This window comes from Chaetomium globosum, genomic scaffold, assembly GCF_000143365.1.
Source record: "Chaetomium globosum CBS 148.51 scaffold_5 genomic scaffold, whole genome shotgun sequence".
In the NCBI taxonomy this organism is placed as follows: domain Eukaryota; kingdom Fungi; phylum Ascomycota; class Sordariomycetes; order Sordariales; family Chaetomiaceae; genus Chaetomium; species Chaetomium globosum.
In genome coordinates, this window is record NT_165980.1 from 4,556,954 (window position 1) to 4,584,270 (window position 27,317).

The 27,317-nt window shown below is 54.6% G+C and overlaps 9 protein-coding genes across 9 annotated transcripts; 5 read left to right on the top strand and 4 right to left on the bottom strand.

The window, feature by feature from the left end:
• Positions 1 to 349: 349 nt before the first annotated feature.
• CHGG_08314 (uncharacterized protein) lies at positions 350 to 1,249 on the bottom strand (the record flags this gene model as incomplete). The annotated part of the gene is made up of 3 exons (XM_001225969.1): positions 350 to 538; positions 629 to 760; positions 1,139 to 1,249. 3 exons carry the CDS (start codon positions 1,247 to 1,249, stop codon positions 350 to 352), a joined length of 432 nt encoding a protein of 143 aa, XP_001225970.1.
• Positions 1,250 to 2,992: 1,743 nt separating this feature from the next.
• Positions 2,993 to 5,918, top strand: CHGG_08315 (uncharacterized protein; the record flags this gene model as incomplete). The annotated part of the gene is made up of 7 exons (XM_001225970.1): positions 2,993 to 3,007; positions 3,224 to 3,273; positions 3,401 to 4,390; positions 4,514 to 4,734; positions 4,792 to 5,588; positions 5,711 to 5,777; positions 5,875 to 5,918. 7 exons carry the CDS (start codon positions 2,993 to 2,995, stop codon positions 5,916 to 5,918), a joined length of 2,184 nt encoding a protein of 727 aa, XP_001225971.1.
• A 748-nt stretch (positions 5,919 to 6,666) lies between these two features.
• On the top strand, positions 6,667 to 7,735 carry CHGG_08316 (uncharacterized protein; the record flags this gene model as incomplete). Its single annotated transcript, XM_001225971.1, has 2 exons — positions 6,667 to 7,566; positions 7,679 to 7,735. The coding sequence occupies 2 exons, from the start codon at positions 6,667 to 6,669 to the stop codon at positions 7,733 to 7,735; spliced, it is 957 nt and encodes a 318-aa protein (XP_001225972.1).
• Positions 7,736 to 9,993: 2,258 nt separating this feature from the next.
• On the top strand, positions 9,994 to 10,836 carry CHGG_08317 (uncharacterized protein; the record flags this gene model as incomplete). The annotated part of the gene is made up of 2 exons (XM_001225972.1): positions 9,994 to 10,690; positions 10,751 to 10,836. 2 exons carry the CDS (start codon positions 9,994 to 9,996, stop codon positions 10,834 to 10,836), a joined length of 783 nt encoding a protein of 260 aa, XP_001225973.1.
• A 964-nt stretch (positions 10,837 to 11,800) lies between these two features.
• Positions 11,801 to 14,016, bottom strand: CHGG_08318 (uncharacterized protein; the record flags this gene model as incomplete). The annotated part of the gene is made up of 3 exons (XM_001225973.1): positions 11,801 to 12,985; positions 13,043 to 13,486; positions 13,555 to 14,016. 3 exons carry the CDS (start codon positions 14,014 to 14,016, stop codon positions 11,801 to 11,803), a joined length of 2,091 nt encoding a protein of 696 aa, XP_001225974.1.
• Positions 14,017 to 15,693: 1,677 nt separating this feature from the next.
• On the bottom strand, positions 15,694 to 19,447 carry CHGG_08319 (uncharacterized protein; the record flags this gene model as incomplete). Its single annotated transcript, XM_001225974.1, has 4 exons — positions 15,694 to 16,156; positions 16,207 to 16,508; positions 16,603 to 16,944; positions 17,024 to 19,447. 4 exons carry the CDS (start codon positions 19,445 to 19,447, stop codon positions 15,694 to 15,696), a joined length of 3,531 nt encoding a protein of 1,176 aa, XP_001225975.1.
• A 1,502-nt stretch (positions 19,448 to 20,949) lies between these two features.
• CHGG_08320 (uncharacterized protein) lies at positions 20,950 to 22,220 on the top strand (the record flags this gene model as incomplete). Its single annotated transcript, XM_001225975.1, has 2 exons — positions 20,950 to 21,586; positions 21,652 to 22,220. 2 exons carry the CDS (start codon positions 20,950 to 20,952, stop codon positions 22,218 to 22,220), a joined length of 1,206 nt encoding a protein of 401 aa, XP_001225976.1.
• A 682-nt stretch (positions 22,221 to 22,902) lies between these two features.
• On the top strand, positions 22,903 to 24,531 carry CHGG_08321 (uncharacterized protein; the record flags this gene model as incomplete). Its single annotated transcript, XM_001225976.1, has 1 exon — positions 22,903 to 24,531. One exon carries the CDS (start codon positions 22,903 to 22,905, stop codon positions 24,529 to 24,531), a length of 1,629 nt encoding a protein of 542 aa, XP_001225977.1.
• A 1,934-nt stretch (positions 24,532 to 26,465) lies between these two features.
• Positions 26,466 to 27,185, bottom strand: CHGG_08322 (uncharacterized protein; the record flags this gene model as incomplete). Its single annotated transcript, XM_001225977.1, has 2 exons — positions 26,466 to 26,594; positions 26,676 to 27,185. 2 exons carry the CDS (start codon positions 27,183 to 27,185, stop codon positions 26,466 to 26,468), a joined length of 639 nt encoding a protein of 212 aa, XP_001225978.1.
• Positions 27,186 to 27,317: the final 132 nt, after the last annotated feature.

The following is a 27,317-nucleotide window of genomic DNA, read 5'->3' on the forward strand; positions in this document are numbered from 1 at the left end:
GATAGGGGGGGAAGCCCAAGGCCAAAATCGTCGATGCTCTTGCTCTCTCGCACAAATCCCATCCCAGACCAACGCCGGCCATTGCTCCCCGAAACCTCCCCATCAGCTCTGATATGGTATCGCGGGCATCATCGAAGTACCCAGATAGCTAGCCTCCAACGTCCCGGTCTAACCTAACGCAGTCCGTGCCATCAAAGGGAATTAGGGGTCGAACCATGGGAAGACCCGATGTTGTAAACAAACAGAAAAACGATTGCCAAACCATCCAGCTAAACTGTCCTGCCAAAGATGGCGACCAGGAGATGTCGTCGGCCTGTTTAAAGAAATCCGTGCTAATCATCTCCATCTCTTATGCCTCGATCGCCTTGGCCTTCTTCTTCTGTTCGACCTTGAGGAGAAGGGCGCGATTGATGTGGGGAAGGACACCTCCGAAAGCGATGGTGGCGCGGATTAGAGTATCCAGCTCCTCGTCGCCACGGATGGCAAGCTGGAGATGGCGAGGAGTAATGCGCTTGACCTTGAGATCCTTGGCGGCGTTCTATAGCAGGGCGCGGGGTTAGTAAAACACAGCAGGAGGGAAGAGGGAAGAGTAGTAGCGCGGACGCAATACGCAAGACGCAAGACATACCCCGGCAAGTTCAAGCACTTCGGCCGTTAGATACTCCAACACGGCAGTGACATACACGGCTGCCTTGGCACCGACCCGCATTTTGTTTTGCGTGTTTTGTTTGAGGAAACGCTTGACACGGCCGCAAGGGAACTGGAATGCAGGCAGATTAGCAATAATCTAGGGACAAAGAAGAGCGCGCTGGGGACCGCGCGGGGCTTAGCGGCGCCGCCCACTGCTCGCGACAGGTCGACAGGCCAGGCCGTGACACTCCTCGCGTAGTGTCCGGGGTGGGGTTGGCTGTCTGCATATTGCGCGGAGATGGCAACGACGTGACATGATAAGATGGGAAGCTGGGAAGCCGTAGGAGAAAAAGGGTGCCGCCGGGGTAGTGGATGAAGGCGGGGGGCGGTGGGCGGTTTGGGGTATGTGTATGTGTGTGCAGCCTTCGGTGATGGTGATGGCCTCGGGTGCACCAACACACTTGGGCGCATGGATAATAATGCGATGCTCAACGACGACGGGACATACCTGTAGACCGGCGCGAGCCGAATGACTCTGTTGCTTCTTGGTACCATCAACTCCGGACGTCTTGCCGCCGGAGCTCTTGCCGCCCGAGGACTTGCCCTTGCCACCGGCCATTGTTGATATGCACTGCACGTGGATGATGCGCGGGGTGGCTGGGTTTGAAAGTCGGAAATGATCCCTTTGTAAAATATCTTGTGTGATGCGCGGATTCGATGCTGATGACGCGACGTCGAGGGTTGTCGTGTTGATGGATGGGGTGGATGTGGATGGAGTTGGGGGATGATGGTTCGGGTCGCGACTGTGGTAGATGTTGACAGGCAAAAATTCAGGAGACCGATGGCTGGTTGCGAATGTTGTTCAAAGTCGGTCGCTGTTGCGCGGCAGAGCTAAAAGTCGAGGGTACTTCTGCTGAGCAAGCTCTGAGAGCTTGGCATCTCGTCCCACCTTACTTTTCGTACGGTGGGCGACAGCAGCCAGGAGCGCAGTTCCACCAAGTATCCGGATTCATCGGCCTGGCCAAACCGCGATAGAAGCCCAACAGGAAGGAGCTTTGTGCGTAGGACGCCGAGAGAGGGAGCTTGTGGTGACCCTGCCACAACCAAGTTCATTGCCCATGCGAGAAAGCAGCACCTTGGGCGCTTATTCGGACTGCCTTGGTGGTGCCAGGGGAGGGGCAATCGCACAAGGTCGGGTTGCTGCGTTGCTGGTGTTGCCGGTATGATCCGTCCCAGGGCTCAAAGAGGGAAAAATGGTTGGAGGCCGGGTGCCATTAAGGCAGAATGAGATGGGTGCCACATTGCCCACCGAGTAGAAATGTTTTCGGTAGAGGATGATGTGGTAGGGGCATATGTCAAAAGTTGTTCTTGGGCTGGACAGGCAGCTCGATGTTTCGCTGTCGACGTCGCTGGCCCACCCCGCCCGGATGTGGTATGTGGCTCCACCCCAGCCTGATACATCGAAGCCACACTTCCTACAAAATATTGGTTGGTTTCGAAGAGCTGGCCAAGTTGGTTCGCCATGCTTGCGCATGTCCCGTCCCATGGCTGCCTGCGGCTGCCTCCCGCCATGGCCCCACCTCCACATTTATTACCTGTTCTGTTCTTGTTGTCGCGCTTAGCTCTGCCTCCTTTGCGCTCAGTTGTTTTGAATGAGGATGCGATGCGTTCTTCGCACAGGAACCCGATGCAGGAGACCAGTTTGCCAAGAGCGTCCGATGGCACCAGTTGGGCGCTTTTATGTTGAACGTGCCGTTTTTTTTTTTTTTTTTCAGCGTGACAACGATCGGTATTGAGAACTCAGCGCGGTTTGCTTGGATGCTTTCAAGTGAGCGCTCCCGAATCTCAGTCCGAACCAATGATGCCCCTGGTTTCCATGGTGTTGGAACCAACATCGGCTGCAAGGCCGGACAGCGCCGCCGCCTTGCAGACCCCTTCGAGTTGCAGTCGCCGCAGCCAATGACCTGATGCCCTGCGTTGAGGCTGGACCAAAAGGGCGTCCCCGCTGAAACGGTGGGCGGCAGCTCACCAACCGCCCTTGCTGTTGCTCCGTCCATCCTCGTGCTTGTTGGTGGGGGCTGGCTGCTCGTGTCCGGGCTGGTTCGCGCCCTGGTGTTGCTGCGCTAGTATATCAAATCAAGCCCATTGCAGGCGGTTGACAGATCCGGCGACCCCGTCAAAGATTTAGACAGCATTGCTGGCGGCACCTCTACGTCACCGACTGCCGGGCATTTTGCTGACGAAACGACCGACTACATAAGATTTTTCCTTGCCCTCCCGTCGACTGCGTTGATGGAGCGCCCCTCTGGAGCAACCTCGCCTTCGGCGCGACCCTGGATGGCCGCCGCGGTGCGAGATCAAGATGAAGGCGTCGAAGGTTCTTCGGCGGAAAGGCCTCAGCGAGGGCTCAAACATCTCGCACTCCAGGGAACTGGGCCTGTTGCGAAGAGAGACAAGGACATAATCGAGGATTCTCAACTTGAGAGACGGGATACCGCTGAGAGCTCTCTTTCCGACTTTTACCCCCAGCGAAAGCAACACCGGCTGGTCCGTCGCGGGTTTCCACAGCCACCGACTTGACTGATCTCAACAGCCCCGACGTCGCCTTTCGCTGACGAAGGCTCCCAATATCGAAGCGGAAGTGTACGCGTCGTCACCGCGGCGCAGCGGCTTGGTTCCCCTCGTCAGATAGCTTTTGCAGAAGCGTCCGCCAATCCCGTGTCCCAACCGTTTCTTCGGAGGCAGATAAATCCCGAGTATCCCCCTATAGTTCATCGCCTGAATGCGTTAACTTCTTCGACAACGCCGTCTGGAAACAAATGAGCTCAAGAAAGTCGAGCCTCAGCCAGTACACTGTGCCGGGCGCCTTGTCCAGTCCAGGTTCCGGTGCGGAACCGAGCCTTTCTGGTACTCGAGAACCCTGGGTCATTGCGCCCTGGGTTGCGGCGGGCGATGCCGCCCCAGAACACGCGGAAAAGCATGACGCCGAGGACGCTGGTCGTGACACGGTCGACGCGACCCTGGACGAGGAGAAGACGGTATGGCAAGAAAAAGCGGATGCCGATGCCGAAGGGGAAGATGACGCGTCGACTCCCGGGAGGAATACTCCGGAGGAAAGCGTGCTCAAGCCAGGTCAAGCACTAGCAGACGCTGCTGCCCCCGGGCCTCATGAACAACTCAGCTTAAGGTACAGCGAGGAGTCGAACCTATCTGGAGACCGAAGTGGACGGTCGACACCCAGACTGCATGACAACATAATACATGAGGTCTGCGGGTTGGTACTCCAACAGGCGTTCGGTATCCAGCTTCACGATGTTGCCCTTGCGGGGACCGTCTCGTCGGTGTACGAATCCGTTGGCTACTGCTTGGACGAGATATCCCACATTGTTCTCAACAGCGGCCTTAGCAATACCGGAATCGTGATCGATGAGTCAACATGGGGAAGAACGGGCACCAACGCCGTTCCCATTTGGCCGGCCGGGGGTGTTGCGGATGGGGTGGGTTCCGGTGTTGGGGGCGATGGGGGTCAGGGCAATGGTGGCGGGAGTCGAAAACGGTCCAACGCCGGGCATGATCATGGCGGTGGTGCTGGCGACGGCAGCCCCGGCGACGGGAAACGTCAAAGGGTTTCGCAAATCCAGCAACCGTCTTCCGACATGCATTTTAGTTGCCCGTTCCGCAAGCGGAATCCGGTGCGTTTCAATGTCCGGGACTTTCAGAGTTGCGCAGTTCAGTCGTTCCCGGATGTTCCCCAGCTCAAGTAAGTATCCTATTCTTTATTGGGCTCCAACCCTTTCGGGGCGTCACTAACGAGTGGTAGGCGCCATGTCAAGAACTTCCATAAGCAGATAGCGGTCCTACCCTTCACGTGCCCGCGGTGCAGGCGGGCCATGGGAACACAGAGGGCCTTGAACGAACATATCTCTGTCGGCAAGGACGAGATCTGCGACCCTCAGGCGGTGCCGCCCAGTGCAGATCCAGAAGATGGCATCACGCCGGGGATCGAAGAGGCTCTCAATGAGCGCAAGGCGGACATCAAGATCGACGGCTGGACGAGTTTGTGGGGTCGTTTGTTCCCCGGCGATGTTGATATCCCCCAGCCCGGTATGCAAATCCGACGGGCGCCGTTTGCGTTAGGGCGCTAACGACATGTGCTTTTAGATTTTGTACCCCCGACCGAGCTGGATGAAGTGTATGCTCAGTTCAACACGGACCATGCCATGAGCCAGCTGCGGCAACGGATTCGGGAAGGGATGGGACCAGCCGGCGATGTCGACTCTGTTTTCGATGTTTTCAGGAATCATCTCGACTTTATTTTCGACGCCTGCCGGTTAAAGTCTGGTGGGGTGGCGAATAGCCGCAGACGGTTGCGTATACAAACGCCGCGACAGATGGCAAGTCGGCGGGGCTCGGTACTGCTTACCCCTGGGCGGCAGGGCTCGGGACGTTCCGAGAGCAGTGTTTCGTCACCAGCTGTTACTCCTCACAGAACCAACATCTTGGGAAACCTGGATCAGTCGCTGATGGTGGAGCCACAGCCACACACGCCGTACATGCCGCCAACTACCGATGGTTACCCCATCGGCGGCGTGGATAGCCTCGGGGGCATGACGCTGGGCTTTCTTCCCTGCGGCAATGCAAGCAACGGCCAACCACGCCAACCTGTTACTGTCCCACCGCCGATGCAGGTTCATTTAGGGTTTGGCAGCCGAGATCAGAACATGGCAGGCACGCTGGGCAGTCAGCACGGACATGGGCAGCGGCCCCGGCTGCTGCCTACCGACTCGGGGTTGGCTGTCAACACTTCGTTCTCGGGCCAACAAACAGCAAGCTTCTCGTCTGTTCTGCCGCTGGGGCCACAGAATCCCTACTCACCTATGAGCTTTGGGCAGGAAATGCAAGATCTCTATTTGCGACCGCTCCCGTCCGCGCTGCAAGAGGTGCACGGGGCGCAGGGGGTACAAGGCCAAGGAATCTCACCAACGGACCCAGGCATAGTCCCGTGCATCACAAATACCTATTACAACACAAACACACAACAAGATCTGGACGACGAATACGAGGTAGTTCACCGGAACAGCGGATGGATAGTGTGACAAGAGGTGCCATGATCGAGGGGGGTGACCCATCGGATGTACTCAAGGCAGGTGAGGTGAACATGATTGCATGATGTGTATGGAGGTATGGGGGTATGGAGGGACAGCTCCTGCGTTCTGGATTGCTTGTTACTTATTGGCACTGCAGTTATTTATCCAGAAATCTATGTTGTCCATGACTTTACCCCATGAAGTGGCCTACCATTCAGTATATTCCAATGCCGAATTCCATCGTCCAATTTCCGTGTCAGTTGCTCGTGTCGCTTTTGGTTGTCGAAGGTGGGGTTGGGCTGGGTGGACCGGACCGTTTTGAGACCAACCGGGCATCCGGGCCACAGTTCGCCTGGCTGACCCCCGGAACCCTGTCAGCCGTTTGTTCCTCCTGGAGGTTGACAAGTTTCTTTCGTAGCCCAACGTCATGGCGACGCACAGATGAGCGCGTGCATAATTTACACGGTGGCGGATTTAAAAGCGATGAGGTGGCGTCCATCGCTGAACATTTTCCCGTTGTTTGTGTTCTTGAAACTGTCTCCAACCAGGGGGCGCTGGGTTGCGTTTTCGGTCCTCTTTTGCACGCAAATACCTGACCTAACCAACCAAGCGGCAAACCCGCAGCGGACAGCCAAGCCGTCAGCAGCAGCAAATTGCTTCCGACCTCTGCACCCCCGCCTGATCTTGAAGGTGGCGAGGCCACCGCCCTCAGCCGCAGGCACCAGGCTGCGATAGGTCCTCCTGTATTTTGCAAAACCTAGAAATTTGCTTTAGGACTTTAGGACAGGTTTGTTGTTCGGTCCTTGGTGGCACAAGTCAAGTATACCTTACACACACCTGCCTGGTGTTTGCCTGTGTTCAATGTTTAGGAGCTGGAGATTGAAGATTCCAGCCTCCCGATTTCTCATTATCATTATCCTCTCTCACGCAACTCGACTCTCGGTCGGCCATGGCGTCTCTCATTCCCTTCACCCCTGTCACAGTGGATCCCATGCTGCCGACCAACCCCGTCAGTAATACCTCTACGTCCGGGCCATCACCGTCGTGCCCAGTGTCACCGGAGCCCGCCGCCCAAGGAGGCTCTTTCATACACGAGCTCATTGGTCTCTCACCCACCGGCTTCCGCGAGACTGTCCGAAACTCATTCTCTTCTTTGGCTAGGCGGGAAGACCATGATTACACGACGGCTTCCTCACCACAGCCCGGCGCCGACGTGGTTACAAACCTGAAAAGCGGCAACCCCCATACGACTCATACTCGGTTACCACTACCGCCACCGCCGCCCCCCGAGCCGTGCCCCCGCCATCTTCTCACCTTACCACCCGAGATATGGCTCTTGATCCTGCAGCGTCTGGCGTTTGCCGACATGGTGCGTCTGCGCAAGACGTGCAAGCGGCTCCGCGCGTTGATCGACCCCAAGCAGATCCGCACCCTCTACGGCCCGGCTCAGTTGTATACTCAGCTCCTCAGTCACTGCAAGGCGTGCCTGCTGTACGACCCCTTTCGTTCCCACCTACTGCGGTCGGTCCGGACGGACCCGGGGTATCCGCTGGCCAGCTGTTGCCTTAGCTGCGCTATCAAGGCCCGGGATCCCCGCATCCGCGTAGGCAAAAAGCTCGATCTGGCCAATTTCGACACTGTCTGGGTGTGCCGCTGGTGCGGCTTCCCCATCACCGACGGGGGCGCCTTTGGATGCGAGCAAATGCATCGATTCTGCTACAAGCGGTACAACGATGTCCTCTTCGCCTTCTTTTCCGCCGGCTGGATTCAGCTTGGATTGGGAATCGTTGCTGCTGCTCTTGCGTGGAGGTATTACCGGTACGCGATATTGGTGTTTGCGCCCACCGTGGTGAGTTGGGTTTGGTTTCTGCAATGTATCGCCATTGTTCTTGTGGAGGACCGGCCGTGCTAACGTTCTGCCTGTTAATAGACTAGCTTTATCATGCTGTGGATTTCCTTAGGTTTTATCACTTGCTCTCGCAACACGTGGAAAACGTATCATTGGATCTTGGCCCTAGAGCTGATCATTATGGGACTCTGGATCCCCCCCATATACTACGTTGCCTCTGAGATAGCTAATGCGAGCGGTGACCCCATTCCGAAGAGCACGCAAGCTAGCCTCGCCATGTTTGCCCTGAACATGTAGGCCCACCTTCTGTCGATAATTGCCGGCGAATTATCTAGACAACGCTGACGATATGTCACAGGCTTTTCCGACTCATTAATGTTGCTGGCAATGTCGTATTTCTCTTTCGATTCGACACAACGACAAGAAACCGGCTAGACATCCCGGTTTGGAAGCGCCCATTCCATTATCTGGCCACCGCTTTGATCATGTGGACCTGCCCTCAGTCGTTAGAGCAGACCTTTCCACCGGACGTGTCGGAGGTGGCCTTGCATCAACCTAATCATTCCGCCTGAGAAAGCATAAATCTGCACCGACGCTTGGGTCTGAAACTCGTGTAATTCCATTGTTTTCCGTCGACAGTGAAGCCTTCTCACACAGCTTTCACGCTTTGAGGCCGTTTTGTTTCAGACTAGACAACTTTTGAGCCACGTTGTCACATCGTCCATGTTCACCAGTCACGGTGGCTTGCTCTGATACGCCGTTGTCAAGATGAGCACGTTGAATACGAGGTTGAAGCTTGGCCAAGCGAATGAGCTTCATGGGCATTTCTGTTGCCGAGGCCAGGAAAGTCCCATGGAAACTGGCGCGGACTAAACTTCGGCCGCCAGAGGGTAAGCCACGCCAAGGTTAGGAATATGCATAAATCAACGAAATGGCGGTTGAGAATCCGCTCGAGACACACAGCCTTCTTCACACAATCCGAGGTTTTTAGAGGTTTGGAGTATTTACCAGAAGAGTACACGATGAAGTCTTTCGCTACGGCCATGGCCTTTCTGTAAGTATTGTCCATCGCTACCTCAACGATGCTCTTGTCTTCTTGTGTGCTAACACCGGGGTAGGGCGCCCCTTATCCTCGCCCAGTCAAGCTTCCCCGACGATGAGTCGAACACTACCACGCAGGTTCCCACCCTCCCGACAGCACCTGCCTGTGCCTCCGTGACTGCGACCCGGGAGCTCTGCACGACCTGTCTGGTTCCGGCCTGTTTAGAAATAGCTACTATTACCCAGTCTTGTGGATGCCCAACCCCCGTTCCGACAGTCCACCTCGACTTCCCCTGCGAAGCAGGGTGTGATGGGATTTGGTGCTCGACTAGCTACGCCATTGTCACCATGGATGGCTGCGTCACTGACGGCCCGAGCCCGACTGACAGTCCGACGACGGTGTCGGAGCCAATCACCACTACTTTTGCCCCCAACGGCACCGTGACCACCGGCACCCCTACGAGTTCGAGCTCCATTGCAACGAACGCGGCTGGGCGAATGAGAGTGCCGTTCATGTTGTGGTAGGGTGTGAGCGTCATAGGTTACCACTCGTGGGTTTCTATAGGCTGGGTCCGAACTGTTCTGCAGAGCAGGAGCGTTGATGTCGTGCTTGGATATGGTACCTCGATAGTCAACGTAATAGGCAATCACAATGGAAAGCGGTGACAAACATCCATTATGAGCCATTGTTTCTGACACCTTGATTTCATCACTACGCTAGTGACGAGGTTCCTTGAAAAGGAAAAAAAAAAGGAACAAAGAGAGAATAAGTCAAAATGAGGTAACAGAAGTCTCGTATCAACTCAGTCCGACTGGACTGAGATGTGCCAGCCATATCCTTCATCTCGACCCCCGAGTTCTTAGTTTCGCTAGTGGCCGGTCTGCCTGGACTCGTCTACCCGCCCGAGATGGGGTCTTGTATATTGGGTCACTTTTAAGTTGCCACAAGGGGGAGATTCAACCCTTCGAGGAGGATTCGGGGTGGGTCGATTTATAATCCCATCGACAGCCTGTCGTTGGTAACTGGGACGATTTGTACATCAGATCAGTTAATTAAAAAACAACGAAGCCACCGGCTAGCGAGTTCATTAAACATTTTCCCGACCAGAATTACTAATGTTCACGGCTCTAAGCCGGGAAACGGGGGGATTAAGAGCCATGCCGCATGTATACGCAGCCCAACATCCGAATCCACTCGGATACAAGCTAATTAAGATCCGACAACGTACGGGTAAACCGCTGGTTGTCGAGTATGTGTGATCAGGCTAGGCCAAATGTATATTTAAGACTGTACCCTTCATGCTCACCATAGAGTGTGTTGTAGTGATCACAATCCATCGAAGCTTTCCAGTCTCGAACATACCTCATTCAAAACAATTTGCCAACATGCTCGGTATCAATTTCATTTCTGGCGTGAGGCTCATCCTCACTGCCTGCCTGTTGTCCTCCATCTCGCAAGCCAGTCTCATCCCCAGCAACCCTCTCGGTGCTCGAGGACTGAAGCCATATCCAAGACGTACCTTGGGAGGCGTCTCTGTCGTCGATACCCCGATTGTTCGGGCAGCCGAAGCATTTGCCAGACAGAACGGCCAAGACTTTACGTACAAACATATCATGCGCTCGTGGCTGTTCGGCGCGCTCGTCATCCAGCATAACGAAACGCTACGTGCCACCATCGACCTCGAGGTTCATGCGGTTGCCGCTCTTCTCCACGATTTGGGTTGGGACCAGACGGATGGCTCACCTATGGTCAGCGCCGATCGGCGGTTCGAGGTTGATGGTGCGATCGCTGCTCGGAACTTCATCAGAGACCACCGGGACGGCAAGCGATGGGAAGAGCGCCGGGTGCAGTTGGTCTGGGACGCTATCGCATTACATACCCAGCAGAGCATCGCCCTCTTCAAGGAATTGGATGTCCAGGTAGTGCATAAAGGTATTATCACGGATTTCGATGGCCCGCAACTGGGTATCACAAAGGACGAATACGCTGCCGTGGTGAAGGAGTTTCCCAGGGACGACCTCCGAGATGGCCTCAATGAGACCGTTATCTGGCTCTGTAGTACGAAGCCAGCGTCTACTTATGGTACGTGGTAATTTTACTTCTTGTTTCGAGAGACAATGGGCGTTGACGTGGTTTTGACAGATACTTGGATGCAACCGTGGGGGGAGGCATATGTTGCCAATTACTCCGCGGTGGGAAGTCGGTTGTTCGACAGGCCGACGTATTGATTGGGAGTCTGCGTCTGCAACCGTGATAGGGTGCTCCAAATAGCGGACGCTCATCAAGCTGAATGGTTGCAAAAGCTGGCCGGAACTTACACCGTCGTCAGGCTTCTGAATCTCGGTTGGGTCAGGGGGGACATCATTCATTCAATGCAATCAACTTTATTGCAGGCAAAGTGAGTATCAACAAGTGGCACCCTTGACCCAACAGCCGCGAGCACAAGATAGAGTGTCCCGAGCGTCAGCGCAAGTACCAACTCCAATACAAGGTTTAAAGCTTACATACTCCAGAGTATTGCCCCGTTGGCCATTTTATAATTGTGAATGTCTAAGGCCAGGGGTGACCAAGGATTTGAGAAGTACATACATAATACAAGGTACCCCTATAATGGCTTGCCATGGGTAACAACCGGTGCTGTTGAAAAATGTTGACCAAACATAACACTTGGATAACTGAAAGCTAGGAAGGGAGGACTTTCCGATTGAGACGTCGTTGCCTCAAACCTGGAGGATGTACGCTACAGTGCTCTGTCGTAGATGGCTTGATAGTTGCTGGTTAGCTACCTATGTAAAAGCATTCAAGGTCCTTGGATCGCCTGCAAGGGGTGGCAGTGCTAATAGCCGTTGTCAAACAGCCTGCTTCTAAGGAGGGATGCAGAAAGGCTTAGAGGGGAGGTAAAGTTTAGTATAGCCTTAATCTGACTATCATTCTAATATACCACTTCTACTATTCTTATAGGGCAAGTTTAGTGGCACGGGGCCCGATCCCTAGTGGCACGGGGTCCAGTTCACCGCCTTCCTAAACATCAATGCACGGCTGACCGCCTTTCCTCTGTAGTGCGGTAAAGGGGGGAGGGGACCTATTTCCTCCCCCCAAACGGCGAAAACGTCCTTTTTTAAACGATTTGGGTGCATATGAAAATATTGATCTTACGCTCTTAACTCAGGATATACAGGCATGAATTCCTAGCTACTGTGACTGGGGCGTGTCTGATACGGGCGTTCCTGGCGATATAGCCACATCAGGCCCAGTTGATGCACCTCCCTGAGCCCCATCTACTGCATTTTGCTGGCCCTGCCCCCGTGCGGGGCCTCTACCCCGTCCTCTCGGGCCCCGCGGCCGCCGGCCTCGGGCTCGGCCCCGGGCTTGCTGCTGCTCCTGTCGTTCAACGAGCTCCCACCGCGAGGGGTCTCGGGCCCGCGTGGCGGCCGAAGCTCGGCGGTAGTTATCTCCACGGGGTATCAAAGCGACGGGGATCTCCTCCTGACTGACTGTAGGCCTACCACGCCTTGTGATTCCTACTAGCGGCTCTTCGATCGCGGCCAAGGGGTCGTTAGCGGCGAGGCTCACCTCAAGGTGCCAGTGGGAATGGGTATCGAGGTAACTGAGCTCCTGGTTGCTACGTAGTTTACGCTCGATATCGTGGGAACAAGGGAGGCCAAACTGCTGGTGGAAAGCCCCGGTGCACTCAGGGGGTGGTTCCCTGTGCCTCTGGGAGGCAGTCTGTCCGAGGTCACTCTTGACCCTGCTGTGGCAGATCCTGTGTTGCTGCGCCACGAGGCCAAGTGCCTTGCGGCTAAGGCGGTAGCGTAGGTCTCCCATCCATCGACAGCTGCTGTACTGCCCGAGCTGGCGCGTGGCCTCCTCGCCCTTCTTGGCGTTATATGAAGCCTCTTGGTCCTTCACGAGTTGCTCGACGCGGCTGGCGAGAAACCGCAGTTCTGCCCTTGAATTCAGCAGGTACGACTTCAGCTCCTTGTGACTGCCCTCTGTACGAGAGGTGACCCGAACGCCGAAGTTCCGATTTTGACGGGTGAAGCACTCGAGGAAGTGCTTCCTCCATGGGAAGTAGGTCGACAAGATGTAGGAAACAGCGGGTTCTTGATGCTCGGCGAACTGGTCGATCAGGTGCTGCCACGCCATCTGGAAGTCGTCAATCGTCGAGGCATATACGCAGGCCTTCCAGACAGACAGAAAGCCGGCAGGGGTATCTTCAGTATCTTGAATCGAAAGGGGAGGGCCGATGACAGGGGCCTCTGCGATTAGATCCCTGAAAGTAGGGTCCACGTGATTACCCTCTTCTTCCTGTTCTCGCAGGGCCTGCTGGCTGGGCTGTTGGCCGTCGGGCCAGTTCCATTTCCTCTTGACCTCGCTCTGTACGTTCTTGAACACGTGCCACAAACAGATCTGCTGGTTGACAGTCTTCTAGACGGTGGCCAGCGCATTCTTGAGGGCTTTCTCGAAGTCGGTAATTGCTACAGTAGGTAGCTGGGCGCCTACAGCGACGCGGAGCTTTTTGAGATGCTCGATCAACCAAGTGTAGGCTTCTTCATCCTCCTTGTTGACGATGGCGAAGGCGACATTGAAGGTGGTATGAAGATTGGTAACGCCCGTGACGTTGAGGAAAGGCATATCGAAGCGGTTGGTCTTGTACGTATTGTCGAGGCTGAGGACATCAGGGAATCGCTTCCAGGCCTTCTCGCACCATGGGTATGTCCAGATCAAGGCCGTGACATGTCCGCTTAGCTGGCGGACAAAGTGCTTAATACCAGTGTCGGTGAAGTGCTTGATCAGAGCCTGGGTAGGGGTATAGCCACCAAGAGCCTCGGCCTTAGCCTGGCTCATCTCGTTCTCGATGTCGCGACGGTGCCACTCCTAGATAAGTAAAGTGGGAGGTTAGACAGATAAAGGTGTGAGAAAAGGGGTAGAAAACGGGGGGTCACCTGATCTGGGTAACGCTCTCGCATCAATGCGGCAACACCACGGGAGCCAGTAGCCGTGGTCTTGAAGATCTGGCGGATCTTATCCTTCTGGGCCTCGGTCCAGGTCCTTTTGCGGTGGCTAGGGTAGGCTACGGGGTCTTGAGCTTCGTGATTATGCTGGTTAACCATGACCTCGAAGATCCATCGATCGCCTGCAAGTACACGCTGAACTACCTTCGCCCTCCACGGACAACTCGTCTTGATGGTAGATGTGTCCCGCAGGCCGACACCTCGGGTCTCCTTTTTATTGGCCCCATGAACGCAACTCAGATCGTACCGCCTCGGCGCGCCGTTCTTGTAGTCGCTGCATCGCACCTTGACGATTGCGTATCCTTGTTCTTTGGCTGACGCGTTGACATGGGCGTAGAGCACATCGAAGGACTCAAATCCATCCGCAGGGACGGTAGGGGCCTCGAGAGGCATCTTGGTAGGCGGCAGGCAACAGAGTGGATTGCCGGCTCGTTGGATCGTGATATAATATGGGCCCTATAATATAGCCAATAAGGAGATGCAATAAATCTTTTTGGACACGATGTTGCAGTCGGTGGACGAGGTCAAATAAGAAGTTGGGCGGTTGTGCACAGCGTTAGAGACGGAGTATGGAATGAGTGGGCGGAGATTCTGCCACCCGGGGAGGGTGGCAGAATCTCGGCAGAATTTCCGGACCCCGTGCCACTAGGGATCGGGCCCCGTGCCACTAAACTTGCCCTTCTTATACTGCCCTCTTTACTACAAACCAAGATGGTACCGGACCATTTCCTTTTACTCTAATACTTCCGTCGATATAGACTTCTAGGCTGCGAGGAACGGATATAGGCCAATAAACTGGTTTAGTTACCCAGCGTTTACTAATAGTTATTATATCTCCCTTGGATCGAGGCATTAGCTAGGCCAGCTCCTTAATTTACAAACATATAGGAGGAAGGCCACTAAGAACTCTCTAAATGGCCTCTTCGGCAGAAAGGTCTTCTCATTACCTAGAAGGTTAGTATACGGAATTGTTAGCCGTTCCCTTTGTATTTCTATCAAGGGTAGACCTTAGTGAAGCCCATTGTCTATTCACCTGGTTGGCTATTTTATTATTATTCATACTCCGCTATGCCCTAGGGCGTGCCGGACCTTCAGCTATTTAGTGTACAGGAAAACCGTGCCCTCCCGGGCCGGGTGAAAAACCCATACCAACAATCAAGGAGCGATGCGTTTTAGTGAGCCCACATATACAAAGAGAGGAGGCCTCCTGGCCTCCGAACGGGGGCGCTTCAGGCCGCCGCTTCCAGCTCGAGCCTCCTGGCTAAGTTGTACATCGGCAGCTTCCCCGAGTCCATCAGCCAGTCGAGAACTCTCCTCGCGAGCCGTGCAGTCGTGAGATTGATGCCGTGTAGAACAGAGTAAAAGTCCCGTCGTGTCCGAATTCCAGTTCTCTCCCATCTTCTAGTCAACGGTGGGGCCAAACACCACACTACCAGGTGTTCGGCAGTCTCTCGTCCCTCGCCACACTCGCAGGCAGGAGTCAGAACCTCCGGGACTCCCCGTGTAAACAAGAAGTCCCGTAAGCCTATCGCTCCCGTCCGGATTTGAATCAGCAGTGAGCTCTTTGCCTTGCTGAGACCGTCGTGCCTCCTTAGGGTTTCGTTCCGGAATAGCGTCTCCTGCTGATGGTCAAAGTCGTCCGCTGGCCTGGTGATTGCCCTGCCGTCCCGTTCCTTTAACCACCTCGCTTTCCAAGCCTCTTCTACTACCCTGTTCGTATCAACGGTTCCCCCCGTCCAGCACATGACCGTGCCCGCGGCTCTCTCCACCGCCGTAGGCCCTTGAGGTCCCAAGGTTCGCGGTCGGCCCCTGTTGCCCCTCCTGGTTGGCTATTTTATATCTCTATAAAAGCATAGAACAGCTGTTACTAAGCATAAGTAACCATTCCTAGCAGAAGACTCGAACTATAAAATCGGAAGTGTTGAGGAATAGAGTTAACAAAGTTGTAGTTGATTGAACCTAGAACACTCAGAGTAGAAGGCGTTCCATTCATCAGGCAAGGAAAAATGTAACCTCCCGCTCAATAGTTAATCTAATACCCCCCAGAAATGCTCGACATCACTTGACATGTCAGTGTCTTCCGACCCTACCGCCAGCAACCCCAACAGAACCGCCGCCACCATATGTGTACGCCTGACCACCCTTGCCTTTCTCAAGAGTGGCAAGCTCGCGCGTCAATGCCGACGCTGCTACAATCTTGAAACTCTCGATATCTTGAGCGGACCTGCGGTGCCCGGGCCGCAGCTGTCTGTATGTCTTCTCGCAGCCAATAGTAAGGCAGGCCAGGCACAGTTCGAGTGCGTCCAACTCGCTGGTGTAGCCGCTGATCGAAGTCGGTTTGCGCATCTCTCGCGTTATCCACGCTGCGATCTTGTCGAAGCCGTCCTTTAGCTTGACGGAACGATCTCGTTGGCGGTGTGTCTGATCGCCACTTTTATTGAGAATGAATCCAACGAACACTTCTAGCTCCCTCAAAGGCTGGTACGGCTGATCCGCGCAGTCTATCGTGAGTCCGTAAACGGCGTCTTCGTAACTATGCAGATGTTAGCAGAGGTCTGCCGTGGTTCATAGGGCGAGACTTACGCGCGAAGTATCCTGTGTGCTTCATCTGACCTATGACTCCATTCTACAGGGCCGATTCTAGCCACTCGTGATTTGAGGCAGGCGAGCAACTCACTCCAGAACGGCAGATTACCGGGTTGAACTATCCTCTTGATGTCCTCGGCCCAGATCTTTTGTTCCTCGACAGCTCGGTAGAGTTGCCCCAATATTTTATCCGACCTATAATACTGATGGCGCGGACCGGAGTCGTCGTCGTCATCGTCATCGCCCCGTGGAGCAAAATGCTCCTCCATATCAATGGCTGACTTGTCATGGATTGTGATCTGTGGTCCCCGGAGCAAGGAAGTCCGGTCTCGATATTGGGGCCCGGGGCAGCTGGGACATTTCGACGGCACGCCCACTTTTGGAGAAGTCGACCGCGGCAGAATGCAACTCGGCAAGTTTCTTGCAATCCCCGTCCAGCGTTCCTTTCTCCCTTTGGTCCGCAAGTATCATGTGTCGGGTGGCGATGACCCCAAGGTGGTCGGTTCTCATGAAATCGACAAAGAAGGCAGCTATATCCTCTGGTGTTACTGGTCTGTCCAGCTCCAGGGGTTGAACCCGCGGGTAAGCAGCAGGCTTGAACGTTCTCACGGCGTTAACCACGGCGGGATCCCAGATGATATGGAAGACATCGCCGTCCAAGTCGCCTCCGCTGAGCTGGTTAGAAGGGCTCCTCTCGCCCCCACTTGCTGAAGACGATGCAATTGCGCTGCTGGACTAAAGGATGTTCGTCTGGTGGGATTGTGTTGATGGCTGCTTGGACGTCCCCGGGGTGCAACGCCGGTGATCGCGTTACAAGCACGCGTCCCGGCCCGGGAGGCTGAGAATGGCGGTCCTCTTCGGGGTCGAACGTCACGTAGACTTCACCTTCTTTTAGAAACCCCGTTTCATCCATGATGCCAAAAAGGGTCATGCCGTTTCGGACGGGGATGCGAGCTTTGTGCTTAAGAAGGCGCAGCTCACTGAGCAGAACGGCTTCGACTGCACCGCGGAGAAAATCGTCTCTCCTGTAGTCGAGACCCATGGTCTCTATTTGGCGGAGGAATTTGTGTAGCCGGATGCTTTCTCCAATTCTTTGCGCCCTGAGAAAGCTAGCGGTGTTGTATACCGTGGAAGAAATCGTACGGAGCCTTTGTAATTCGCGGCTTTGTAGGTTAAGAAACCACTGGTTAGGCGCCCCCATGTCTTCGAGGATTTTGATGAGCTGGCGGTTCAAAACCATGGGCATCGGGTTGGACGCCATATCACAAATCTCAAGCTGCTTGTCGGTGCTATCAAACTTTGACATGGAAGGACGGATGCATATCACCTTCCCCCCAAGTCCCGGATCAATGGCTAGCATTCCCTTTGCTCCAGCCTGTCTGATTTGGAAGCAAGTTGGGAAACCTTTTGATCGGGGGATGACATCGTACACCAATCGAGCAACGTCTTGCGAGAGCTTGCCAACGCCGTCGCTGAAAACTTCCTCGTTGCGCACGATGTCGTCGATTTCCCAAACCTCGACCGAGTGGGCGACGAGGTCAATAGCCCAGGGGGTCTCCGAAAAGGCTTGACCGATGCGGGCAGCACGGCGGGCGGGAGATTTGATCTTGTCGAAGTTTCCGAGGCCCGTGACAATAAGGGTGGGTATCTGCACTTGACCTTGATGGAAGAAAGGTGCAGAAAGCCATGCCGAGTGGGCACGAAGTGATGAGTGAGAAAAGCCCAGGAGCTTATAGACCCTGCCAGCCACTTGGATGCCGTTGGATAAGACGGACTTGAACCTATCGTAAATGGAATCGAGGGATACTCTGGCGTTGAAAAAGAGGTCTTGGCCGTTCTCGTCGCAAAACTGCGTTCTGATGAAGTACGAGTGGTCTGGATATTTCCGGAGGACACGATTCATGGGCTCAGGTTCCGGGCCATGGAGTGTGATACGCGAGGGGGTCACAACGGCTCTGAAGATGAGAGCTCTGTTCTGCGTCTCTCTCATTCTCGATCTGTGCGCAGAGCTTTCACGAATGAGTCTCTCCTCCTTTTCCAAATACTCCAAGATGCCGTCAACTTCAAACATGGTTGGGTCGCCATCAGGCATGGGGTAGTCGATCCAATTAAACAGCTTCTTGAACGCGTCGACTGACACTGGCGGCTGGGTGTCCCCGACTTTTCTGGCTTTTTCGAAGCGCTGTGCTAACTTTTGGGCCAGAGCGGATATAGTAGTGGGGTGGAGATAGCTGTTTGCCATCAATGCTTGAAGAAGAAACAGTAAACCAAAAGGCAGCGTGCCTGTGGTGTTCTGCTCGGCGAGCTGGCTTCGTAGGCTAGTCATCGCGTCGCTGAACCGTACGGCAATTGGGCGGTGGAAGGAAAACTCGGAGCGTGTTACGTGGAACAGCTCTTGGCGCGTGAGCCTGAGCATCTCGTTTTGAAAGTCGCTGTTGGTGTGTCTCGTTATGGCGTTGAGCACTTGGAAATGATAAACCAGGCAGTATGGGGATATGCGGCCATGGTCCGGATCGATGGCTGGGAGCCTGTAGCGTTGGTCGGCGCGCTTCTGAGAGCTCCCCGGGCTAAGGGTGAGCGATGAGAGGGTGTTGGTGAGCTCGCCATCTGGGAGCCGCGTAGCCAAGATAGTTGGTGCCCAGGAGAGCGTCAGGGCAAGGCTGCCATTGTGCCACCAGACGAGCTCGACGATGCTCTGGAACGGGATGCGAAGCTGGACGTCCCGCATGGTCAAGGTGATGGTGAGGGCCCGTTTGGCAAACTTGACGAGACAACGTTCAAGGGTCGTCCATTCGGGTGTGAAAGTCAACTTCCCATCGTTCAGGGTATGGTATCCACAGTTCAACTCAGTGGCTTCGAGTGTCTTGGTTGGCGGCTCTGCAGGGGCTTCGTGGTTTCGCTGGCTAGCCTCATGCTCGATGGTTCTTAGAGTGAGCTCGTGGGGCTTTTTGTTACTGAGCTTGCAGAAGACATCTCGACCCATAAGCGAAAGACGTGCTCGAGTAGGCGGATGTCGGCTTCGGGGCCCGCGGGGTTGGTGAATTGGTTCCTCCCCATGACGCTGGAGGAATGCCGTGCCATGGGCTTCGCGGAGAAATGTGATGTTCCCCGTTTTCTTGCCCCTCTGCTTTTCGACCATGTAGTCCGTGATATTGAGCGGGCCCAGGGATTGCTTGAGTTGTTCATGGAGTGCACCGTGAGTCAGATGAGGGGGTAAATTTCGCAGGAACACCTCCATGGCGGTTGGTCGCTTGTCTCAAGGACGATCCCGGCATAAGTTGCGTCGCGGGGTTGTGCGCCGGGCAGCACGGGACGTATTGGTTGACTTCGAAGAGACGAAAGCGTTTACCTGGCGTAGCGGATGTAGGCCGACTCGGTGAAGCCCAGGGGGACCTGCGCGCTGCAGCGAAGCAACTAGGTAGGTGGCCAGGTAACGAGAAGATATGGTAACGGCGAGTACCTAGTTTCTGATAACTTTAACTAGGTAAAATGCGACCTCAGGTGCGTTCTATTGCTGATTGTCGAGATTGCTCGTGTCCGGGCCTTGGAACTCGAGTTAAGGCACTGACGGGGATGAGGCAGATAGGTATTGAGAAAAATCAGAGGTCGACCCTAGAATACGGGGAACTGACGCCTCTAAATGCGCTTACCCGTGAATACGAAAGGAACTTGGAATGATGCCGCCATCAATGCAGCTGACTCCTTCGACCAGCTGTTCTTGTTGGCAGCCCTGCAGTGAGGCCCACAACGATTGGTTTCCCTTCATTCTCTGAGGCAGGCAGGACGAAAAGCCATGGGAATTACAATGCTCCATTTCCCCTATTATCTATCGCGACGACTAGAGGAGGTACGTTGCTTAAGAATGAATTCGTACGAAAAAGTAGGAGGCATTGTTCGAGGTCATCATTTCTTCTAAGTGGACGACGTTATCCGCAGATTTTCGGACTTGTCCGCCCAGTCTTCTGTCTCCCACCAATTCCCATTTAGGTTGGGTTGGAGCTCAAGAAATCACAGCATGTGGTGGAACCAACAGCCAGCACGGTGGCCACCCATTACCTACTGGTTAGTGGCTTTAAGAAGCATCATTACCATAGCTGGTCAAACCCCCCGTTTTTATTGCAAACCAATGGCCTACTAGAGCGACGCCGGCTTAAAATACGGTAACTAAGACCCCGAGTTCTAAGAAATATAATCGGCCCCCTCAAGATTAAACGAGCCTTGGAGTCAGAGGAGGGGGGAGCATTGTGGGGGCGGCTAGGATGGCATGCGAGGGGTAAGAAGCCCTAACCCTCAGCACCGAGGCGACTTTCCCGGGAGACAGATCTTGGCTCCGTGCCAGATGAGAGAATATCCCTCCAGCCATTGACGCTGGTTGATCCACCATTCGGAACTCATCCATCCCCGCAATCCCACCTCCCGCCCACGCGAACCAGGCGTCCAGAGACCAGCCCTTGCAGCCCTCTTTTGCCCCCCTTCAAGCCCCGCCTACACTCCGTTTTATGGGAATGATGGGGATCCTCCGGGGCGGGGACGGGACGCTTTGGATGAATTGGAATTGCCGACTGGGAGTCAAGGGTCAACTTGGCCATGGATGAGCCCCGCTTCCGTCAAAGTCCCAAGTTCTTAGTTCTCAATCCCAAAAAGCTCCATTCCTCCTCCCCTCTCCCCCTTCTTGAACCATAATACCCTCGAGGCACTTATCCTTACCTACCTTTATCCTTCTCATCGCCATCGCCAATCATGCCCCCCTTTCGCGCTGAACATATGGGGTCGCTCCTGCGGCCGCAGGCTTTGCTAGACGTTCGCGAGGCCATCCGGGAAAAAGGCCTGAGCCCGGAGGCCGCCGGCCTGCCCGCTGTCGAGGAAAAGGCGGTCGGTCACGTCGTGAAGCTACAGCAGGACCTGGGGCTCAAGGCAGTGACGAGCGGCGAATACAACCGCACCCGCTTCTGGGGCCTGATGTGGGACGAGTTCGAGGGGACGGTCCGTCTCGAGGATGCCGACGCTGCGTTATTCCGATTATACCATCCCGACGTGGTTAGCCTCGTCGAAGTCGCTCGCAAGGTTATGCCAGGTGACTCGGTCATCGCCGGTTCCAAGTTGCGGCACAATCCGGAGAAATCACAGTCCAACCTCCACGAGCTTCGTCTTGTGCAGAAATTCGTACCCAAAAGCGAGTGGGGCAGTATCAAGCTCACCATGATCACACCTGCTTGGTTCCACATGCGTTATAAGCAAGGGAAGGCCTACTCAAAGGAGGCGTACGCAAACGACGCCGAATACTTCAAGGATGTTGCCAGCGTCTATCAGGCTGAGCTAGACCAGCTCTATAAGGCCGGGCTCAGGAACGTGCAGTTTGATGACCCTGGCCTTGCTTGTAAGTGTGGCCTTTTTGCTGTCCGCCGTTATCCTTTGTGAACACGAGGCTTACCAGCCCTCTAGACTTTTGCTCGGACAAGTTCCGCCAGGGATGGGCTGAGGATCCAGACAATATTGGATCCGTCGATGATCTTCTCGAGGCTTACATAAACCTCTACAATGACTGCATCAGCAAGTTGCCCGCCGACTTTCATACGGGTGTACACCTCTGTCGCGGGAACTTCATTGGAGGGAGATTCTTCTCGGAAGGGGGGTATGATGTCATCGCTCAGAAGCTCTTCACGAAGCTCAAGGTCAACACTTTCTACCTCGAGTACGACACTGAGCGGGCCGGTGGGTTCGAGCCGCTCAAGTTTCTTCCCAAGGATAGAAACGTCGTAATCGGTGCCATTTCCACCAAGCTGCGCGAACTCGAAGACAAGGAGGAAGTGAAGAGAAGAATTTACCAGGCGGCAGATTTCGTAGCCGAGGGGAACGGCCAGACACGCGAGGAGGCCTTGAAACGCATCTGCGTCAGCCCGCAATGCGGTTTCAGTACCCACGAAAGTGGCTACCCGCTGACCGAGGAGGACGAGAAGAACAAGCTGGCTCTCATTCGCCAGATCGCTGATGAGATTTGGGGTGAGCCATGAGCAGGCTGGGAAGGGACAAGAGGGTGGGCGCACCGGCGAGTTGGCGGGCTTAAATGATGGATTATTAGGGCTTTATGGGGTAGATATTCAACAAGACTAGGTAGAGTCCTTCTATTTCGGGTGTGGGGTCGGTCATGGCTGGGCGGTCTTGGATATCAACTTCCAGATAAAAGACGGCGGGTGTCTGGGCGGCAAGCATACGGATGCTATGTTTACGAGGCTACGGAATAGTTCCAGTTTCTGCCGAGTTTGAAGCACTTGATGGTAGTTTCAAAAGAGAGCAGTTTTGTTGTAACCATTTATTATTCTCGGCTTGTTGTGTGGCACTTGTCATGGCATGGCATATTGTTGCTCATGGTGTGGCTCTAGCCCCCTGGATGTCGCTTGCCCCACCGTATGCGAGCAACCTCCGAGCGGGAAAACGCTTTACCTGACAAGTACCGCAGCCGGGATAAAAGCCGGTCTCCACTCCTCGTCTTAATCGTCACTCGTCAGTGGTTTTGCCCCGGCCCGAACACCTACCGGTCGTTTTGAAAGCTTGCATTTCTATTCCTTTACCCTTAAACAGGCCACAGTTCGTCAAGTCGGCCTCGAGCAAGCAAAAACCCAAGTTGAGACGGAAGTATCAAGCTCCGAGGTAGCCCCTATTCCTTCACTTTCCAACCCCCTTTTGCTTGCAGCCATGGCAGCCGACGGACCGGGAATGCTCTTTGTTACCATGCAACCCCATCAGGGGTTGTCGGCGGACCAGTTCCACGAATGGTACAATAACGAGCATGGCCCGACACGCCTGCGTCTGCCGCATATCTTCACGAATGGACTTCGATATCGCGCCACCGACGACCAGGAGCCGCAATTCCTAGCCGTGTACGATGTGACGTCCATGGCGCACCTCGAGACGCCCACCTACACCGATTTGCGGGCGAACCGTTCCCCGCGTGAAGCAAACACTATCGCCAAGGTTGACGTCAACCGCAAATTCTTTGATCTCGTGGCAACGCAGCAGAGCCCCTTATTTTTACCCATCGAGAAGCTAACAGACGCCGAGGCAGAGGGGCTTGTTCTCGTATCGGTCGAGATCTCGCTTCGCTTGGGCGTCGAGGACGCGGAGCAGGCTGTAATAGATTGGTACAAGGAAGAGCACATCCCAATGCTCTCCAAGATCCCAGGGTGGCTACGCAGCCGTGTCTTCCGCACACCTTCCATCATTGAGGGTCAAGCTAGCGAAGTCAAAATCGTCACTTTGCACGAATACGCGAAGCAGAATGGGTTGGGGGGCGCTGAGCACAAGGCATCCATGAACACGCCCTGGCGCGACGACGTTTTCGCCAAGCACATCGCTCACAAAGGGCGCCGCACGTATGAGTTGTTTTACGTCTTTGGCCCTGCGCCAAGAGAGCTTTATGCCTTGTCCAGACTGCCACAACTGGCCGCTTTCTCGACCATCGACCAGCGGATATCTACGACGCCTGGGGAGGGAGATGCTGCAGTCGAGGCTTTCGTCACGACGTCTGACGGCTTGATCATCCCTTACCGGCTGGAGGGCAACCCGTCTCCAGGGGCGCCAACGCTAGCCTTCTCCAACTCCTTGCTCACTTCGATGCATATGTGGGACCCGCTTGTTGCCATTATCAAGGCAGCACGCCCTGACCTTCGAATCCTGCGGTACGACACTCGTGGTCGGAACGATGTGCCCTCTCCGCCCGTGCCCGCCGACCTCGAGATGCTCAGCGATGATCTTGCCACCCTTCTCTCGGCTTTGCGCATATCCAAGCTCCACGCCCTAGTCGGCGTTTCGATGGGCGGTGCTACCACGCTCAAATTTGCCATCAAATACCCTGCCCTTCTAGACAAGTTTGTGGCTTGTGATTTCAATGTTGCCTCGAGCGACGCCAACACAGCGGCTTGGAAGGACCGGATTGCTGTCGCTGAAGGGCCCGACGGTGGCATCCGGAAGCTGGCTTGTCAAACTGTTGAGCGGTGGTTCCACCCCCACACCATGATTCAGAAGAAGGATGTTGCAAACTGGATGACAGACATGGTTGCTGCCAACAGTGTCCAGGGGTTCAGGTATTCTTGCCAGGCGCTCTGGGATTATAACATGCGCGATGAAATGAAGGGTATCGAAGTCCCCGGGTTGTTGATTGTTGGCGAAGGTGACGGAAAAGGGGCTCTGGTGAAGGCTATGGAGGGGTTCAGGGGGTCACTGGGTCGCAGTGGTGCCGACCTCAAGATTGTGCCCCAGTCTGGGCATCTTCCCATGTCCGAATCGCCTGCTGAATTCTGGAATGCTATTACCGCCTTTCTATAGTATCTGATTCGGAATGAGATAGCGACGGGCACTTTGATCTTATACCCGTCGTGCTGATATTACTGGCCCTGGACGATGCCCTGTGCATCGAAGTTTTTCTCGTCTGTAAGTGCCTCCCTGTGACAATCCCTGTAGCTACCTGCCGCTGTTCTTTTTTGTGCTATGTGGGTTATCCGAGAGCTTCCCATAGAACAAACCCTGTTTGTCTTCATCTTGGACGGGTGGCGTGACGGCTATCTCCCCACGCATAATCTCAACCACCGAGATCACAGGTAGGATGAGCATGAGCAGTGATAATAGCTGACCAAAACTCCACTGCTTTTCCCCTTCGTCGCTGAGCTTCACGTCAGGGTGACCGAACGCTTGCGATAATAAATAGGCACGAATAGTCGCCCCTAAGAAGAGAAAGTGGTTAGCGACTTTTCCATCGGGGGGATACCGTTGGTATCCGGGATCCAAACGACATACCAATGGTAATGGCCGACATTAGGATCAGACCGGTAACTTGAACAACTTTGTAGAACCTCTGTTTCCGGCTCTGCAAGTACCATGTCGCCAAAGCAAAAACGATACAGTTTCCAGCGATGGTAACAATGGTCCCAGCGTAATCGAGGCCCCCAACGTTGGAAACACTCGAGTCAAGTACCCATACACAGCCGATCGGTAAGGTGTTTGGCAGCCCCTTCACCTTGCTTTGTAACACATAGATCCCGTACACGCATGAGAGGGCCAGGCTCACAAACATCAAGAATTGTCGCATCCATCTCAGAACCCAATCTCTCTTGAAGTCTTTGACTAGCGCTAGGAGGGCTGCATTATGCGTCGCCATCGAGAGCAGCGCGAGCATCCAGATAAGGAAGAAGTGGTAAGGCACCAATGAGTTTGACTTGGCTAGCCCTATGCTTTGTAGCCCGATACCGACCATGATCTGCTGGTCGGAGTACCCGCTGAGAAGTTTCCGCCGGATCACTGATTGATTCCGGTTTATGTTTGAGGAAGACGGTCGCCACATCAGTTCTTGTAGCACTAAGCTGGCTGAGATACCGAGCGCCAACCCTGCTGTAATAGTTGAGGCAAGGAGAACCTAGATTTCAATGGTCAGCATGTAATTAACAGGGACACAGCGGAGGGACTGGTATGGGGTCTTCATACACCTGCTCCAGCGATGCCAGCATCGCTCGGCACAGTCGCCGGGATATCGGTGCAGTTATCCTGACCGAACATTATGTTTAGTCGGAGTCTCGGAGGTGTACAAGGTTGAAGAAGGTTAAGGGGAAAATAGCGGCGGCCCGCTGCTGAGGGTTGGAATGGCGACGAAATCTATTTCGGAGAAAATGATCTTCGCGACCGCCGTTCTTAAAGCCAGAGTGCTGAGTGGTATGCACAATCCCTTGATTGTCGCATTCTGAAACAGGGGGATACGAATGGGGCCAACCAAAGGGCCAAACTGAGAAACCACTGGCCGCCGAGAACGGGACCGCCACAAGTACACGCTCTTCTCGGCGGCAACGGCCAACGAATAAAAGCGCTATATTTGGACAAGCCGGCTTGATAATAACAATGGCAACCATAATTGCTATCATTTTCTGGGACTAAAATAGTTGTGCTAAAGGAGATGTTATGCTCCAATTTTGCTCGCGAGGAGCTACCCTGGCCACCTCTCCATGATGAATAATTAAACAAAGAACATATAAGGCCAAGGACTCGCCCTTTAAACAGATGGCGTATTAGTAAACATGGGAATGACATTACGGCCGGCAATAGACAATCGTTTCCACCGAGCTCCTTGCGCAGCCGCTGAAAGCGTTGTCAAGATTTGTACAGCACGCACAACGACATATACACTACACTATGAAGAAAATGGTGCGTAGATTAAAAACCGAGCGTCTCAGTTACTACCTTAGTATGGTGGTATTCTACGTCTCGCCCAAAAGCTAGGCCCAAGTCTGACCCCTGACTCTGTGCTTGTGGGAATGTTCCGGCTCAGTCGAAGCCGCAGCAATGCTGAAGTCGACGCACGACTCATATGTCTGCCCCTGCCCAAACCAGTACCACTGAATGACCTGCATCGGCAACGCGCGTTAGACTACCTAGTACGAGGCCAACTTTTCTAGAGCAGCAACAAGAGGAGAAAGGGGACTTACACAAGCGCCAGCCTCGGCACACTGGTCCCCGAGTTCAGGAATGGTTACACTGAATTTTGTCTGGTCTGCCGGTGGGGTTGCGGAACCAGCGTAATGGTCGGGCCAAGCAACCAACGGCGTGCCGATAACGCTGTTGCTGGCCGTATCGACGACGGAAACGTTGGCATGTCCCTCATGCGGGATCCGGATCCAGACATCGAAATCGACGACCTGACCGGCGGTGTAGCTCTGTACGTTGGCGGCGTTGTCTGCAAATTGGTAGCCTCTGCAGAGCCAGAGGTTGCAGTTCTCGGGGTCGTACGGCTCCTTCAAACCGCCTGGGTTGGCTCGGAGGAGAGCTTCGGGGTAAGAGGTGTTGTCGGCTCGGTAGAAGTCGGCCATAACCTTGCCGCATGCTGCCTCGGTGGCTTCTCCAGGCCCACGTGTTGCCGGCTCTCTGACAAGGCCGTGTGCCGAAGCCTGGGTGATGAGCCCAGCGAGGCCGAACAACGACAAAGAGCTAAGATACATGGCGATGGAATTGGGAGAGGTGCTTGTAGTATCAAAGGAACTCGTATCTTCTGATCATTGAATCTCGGCGGATTCTGCCATTCTTAAGTACTGCCTTTACAATCTCCGCCTCTGCTGTCAATGGTGGGCACG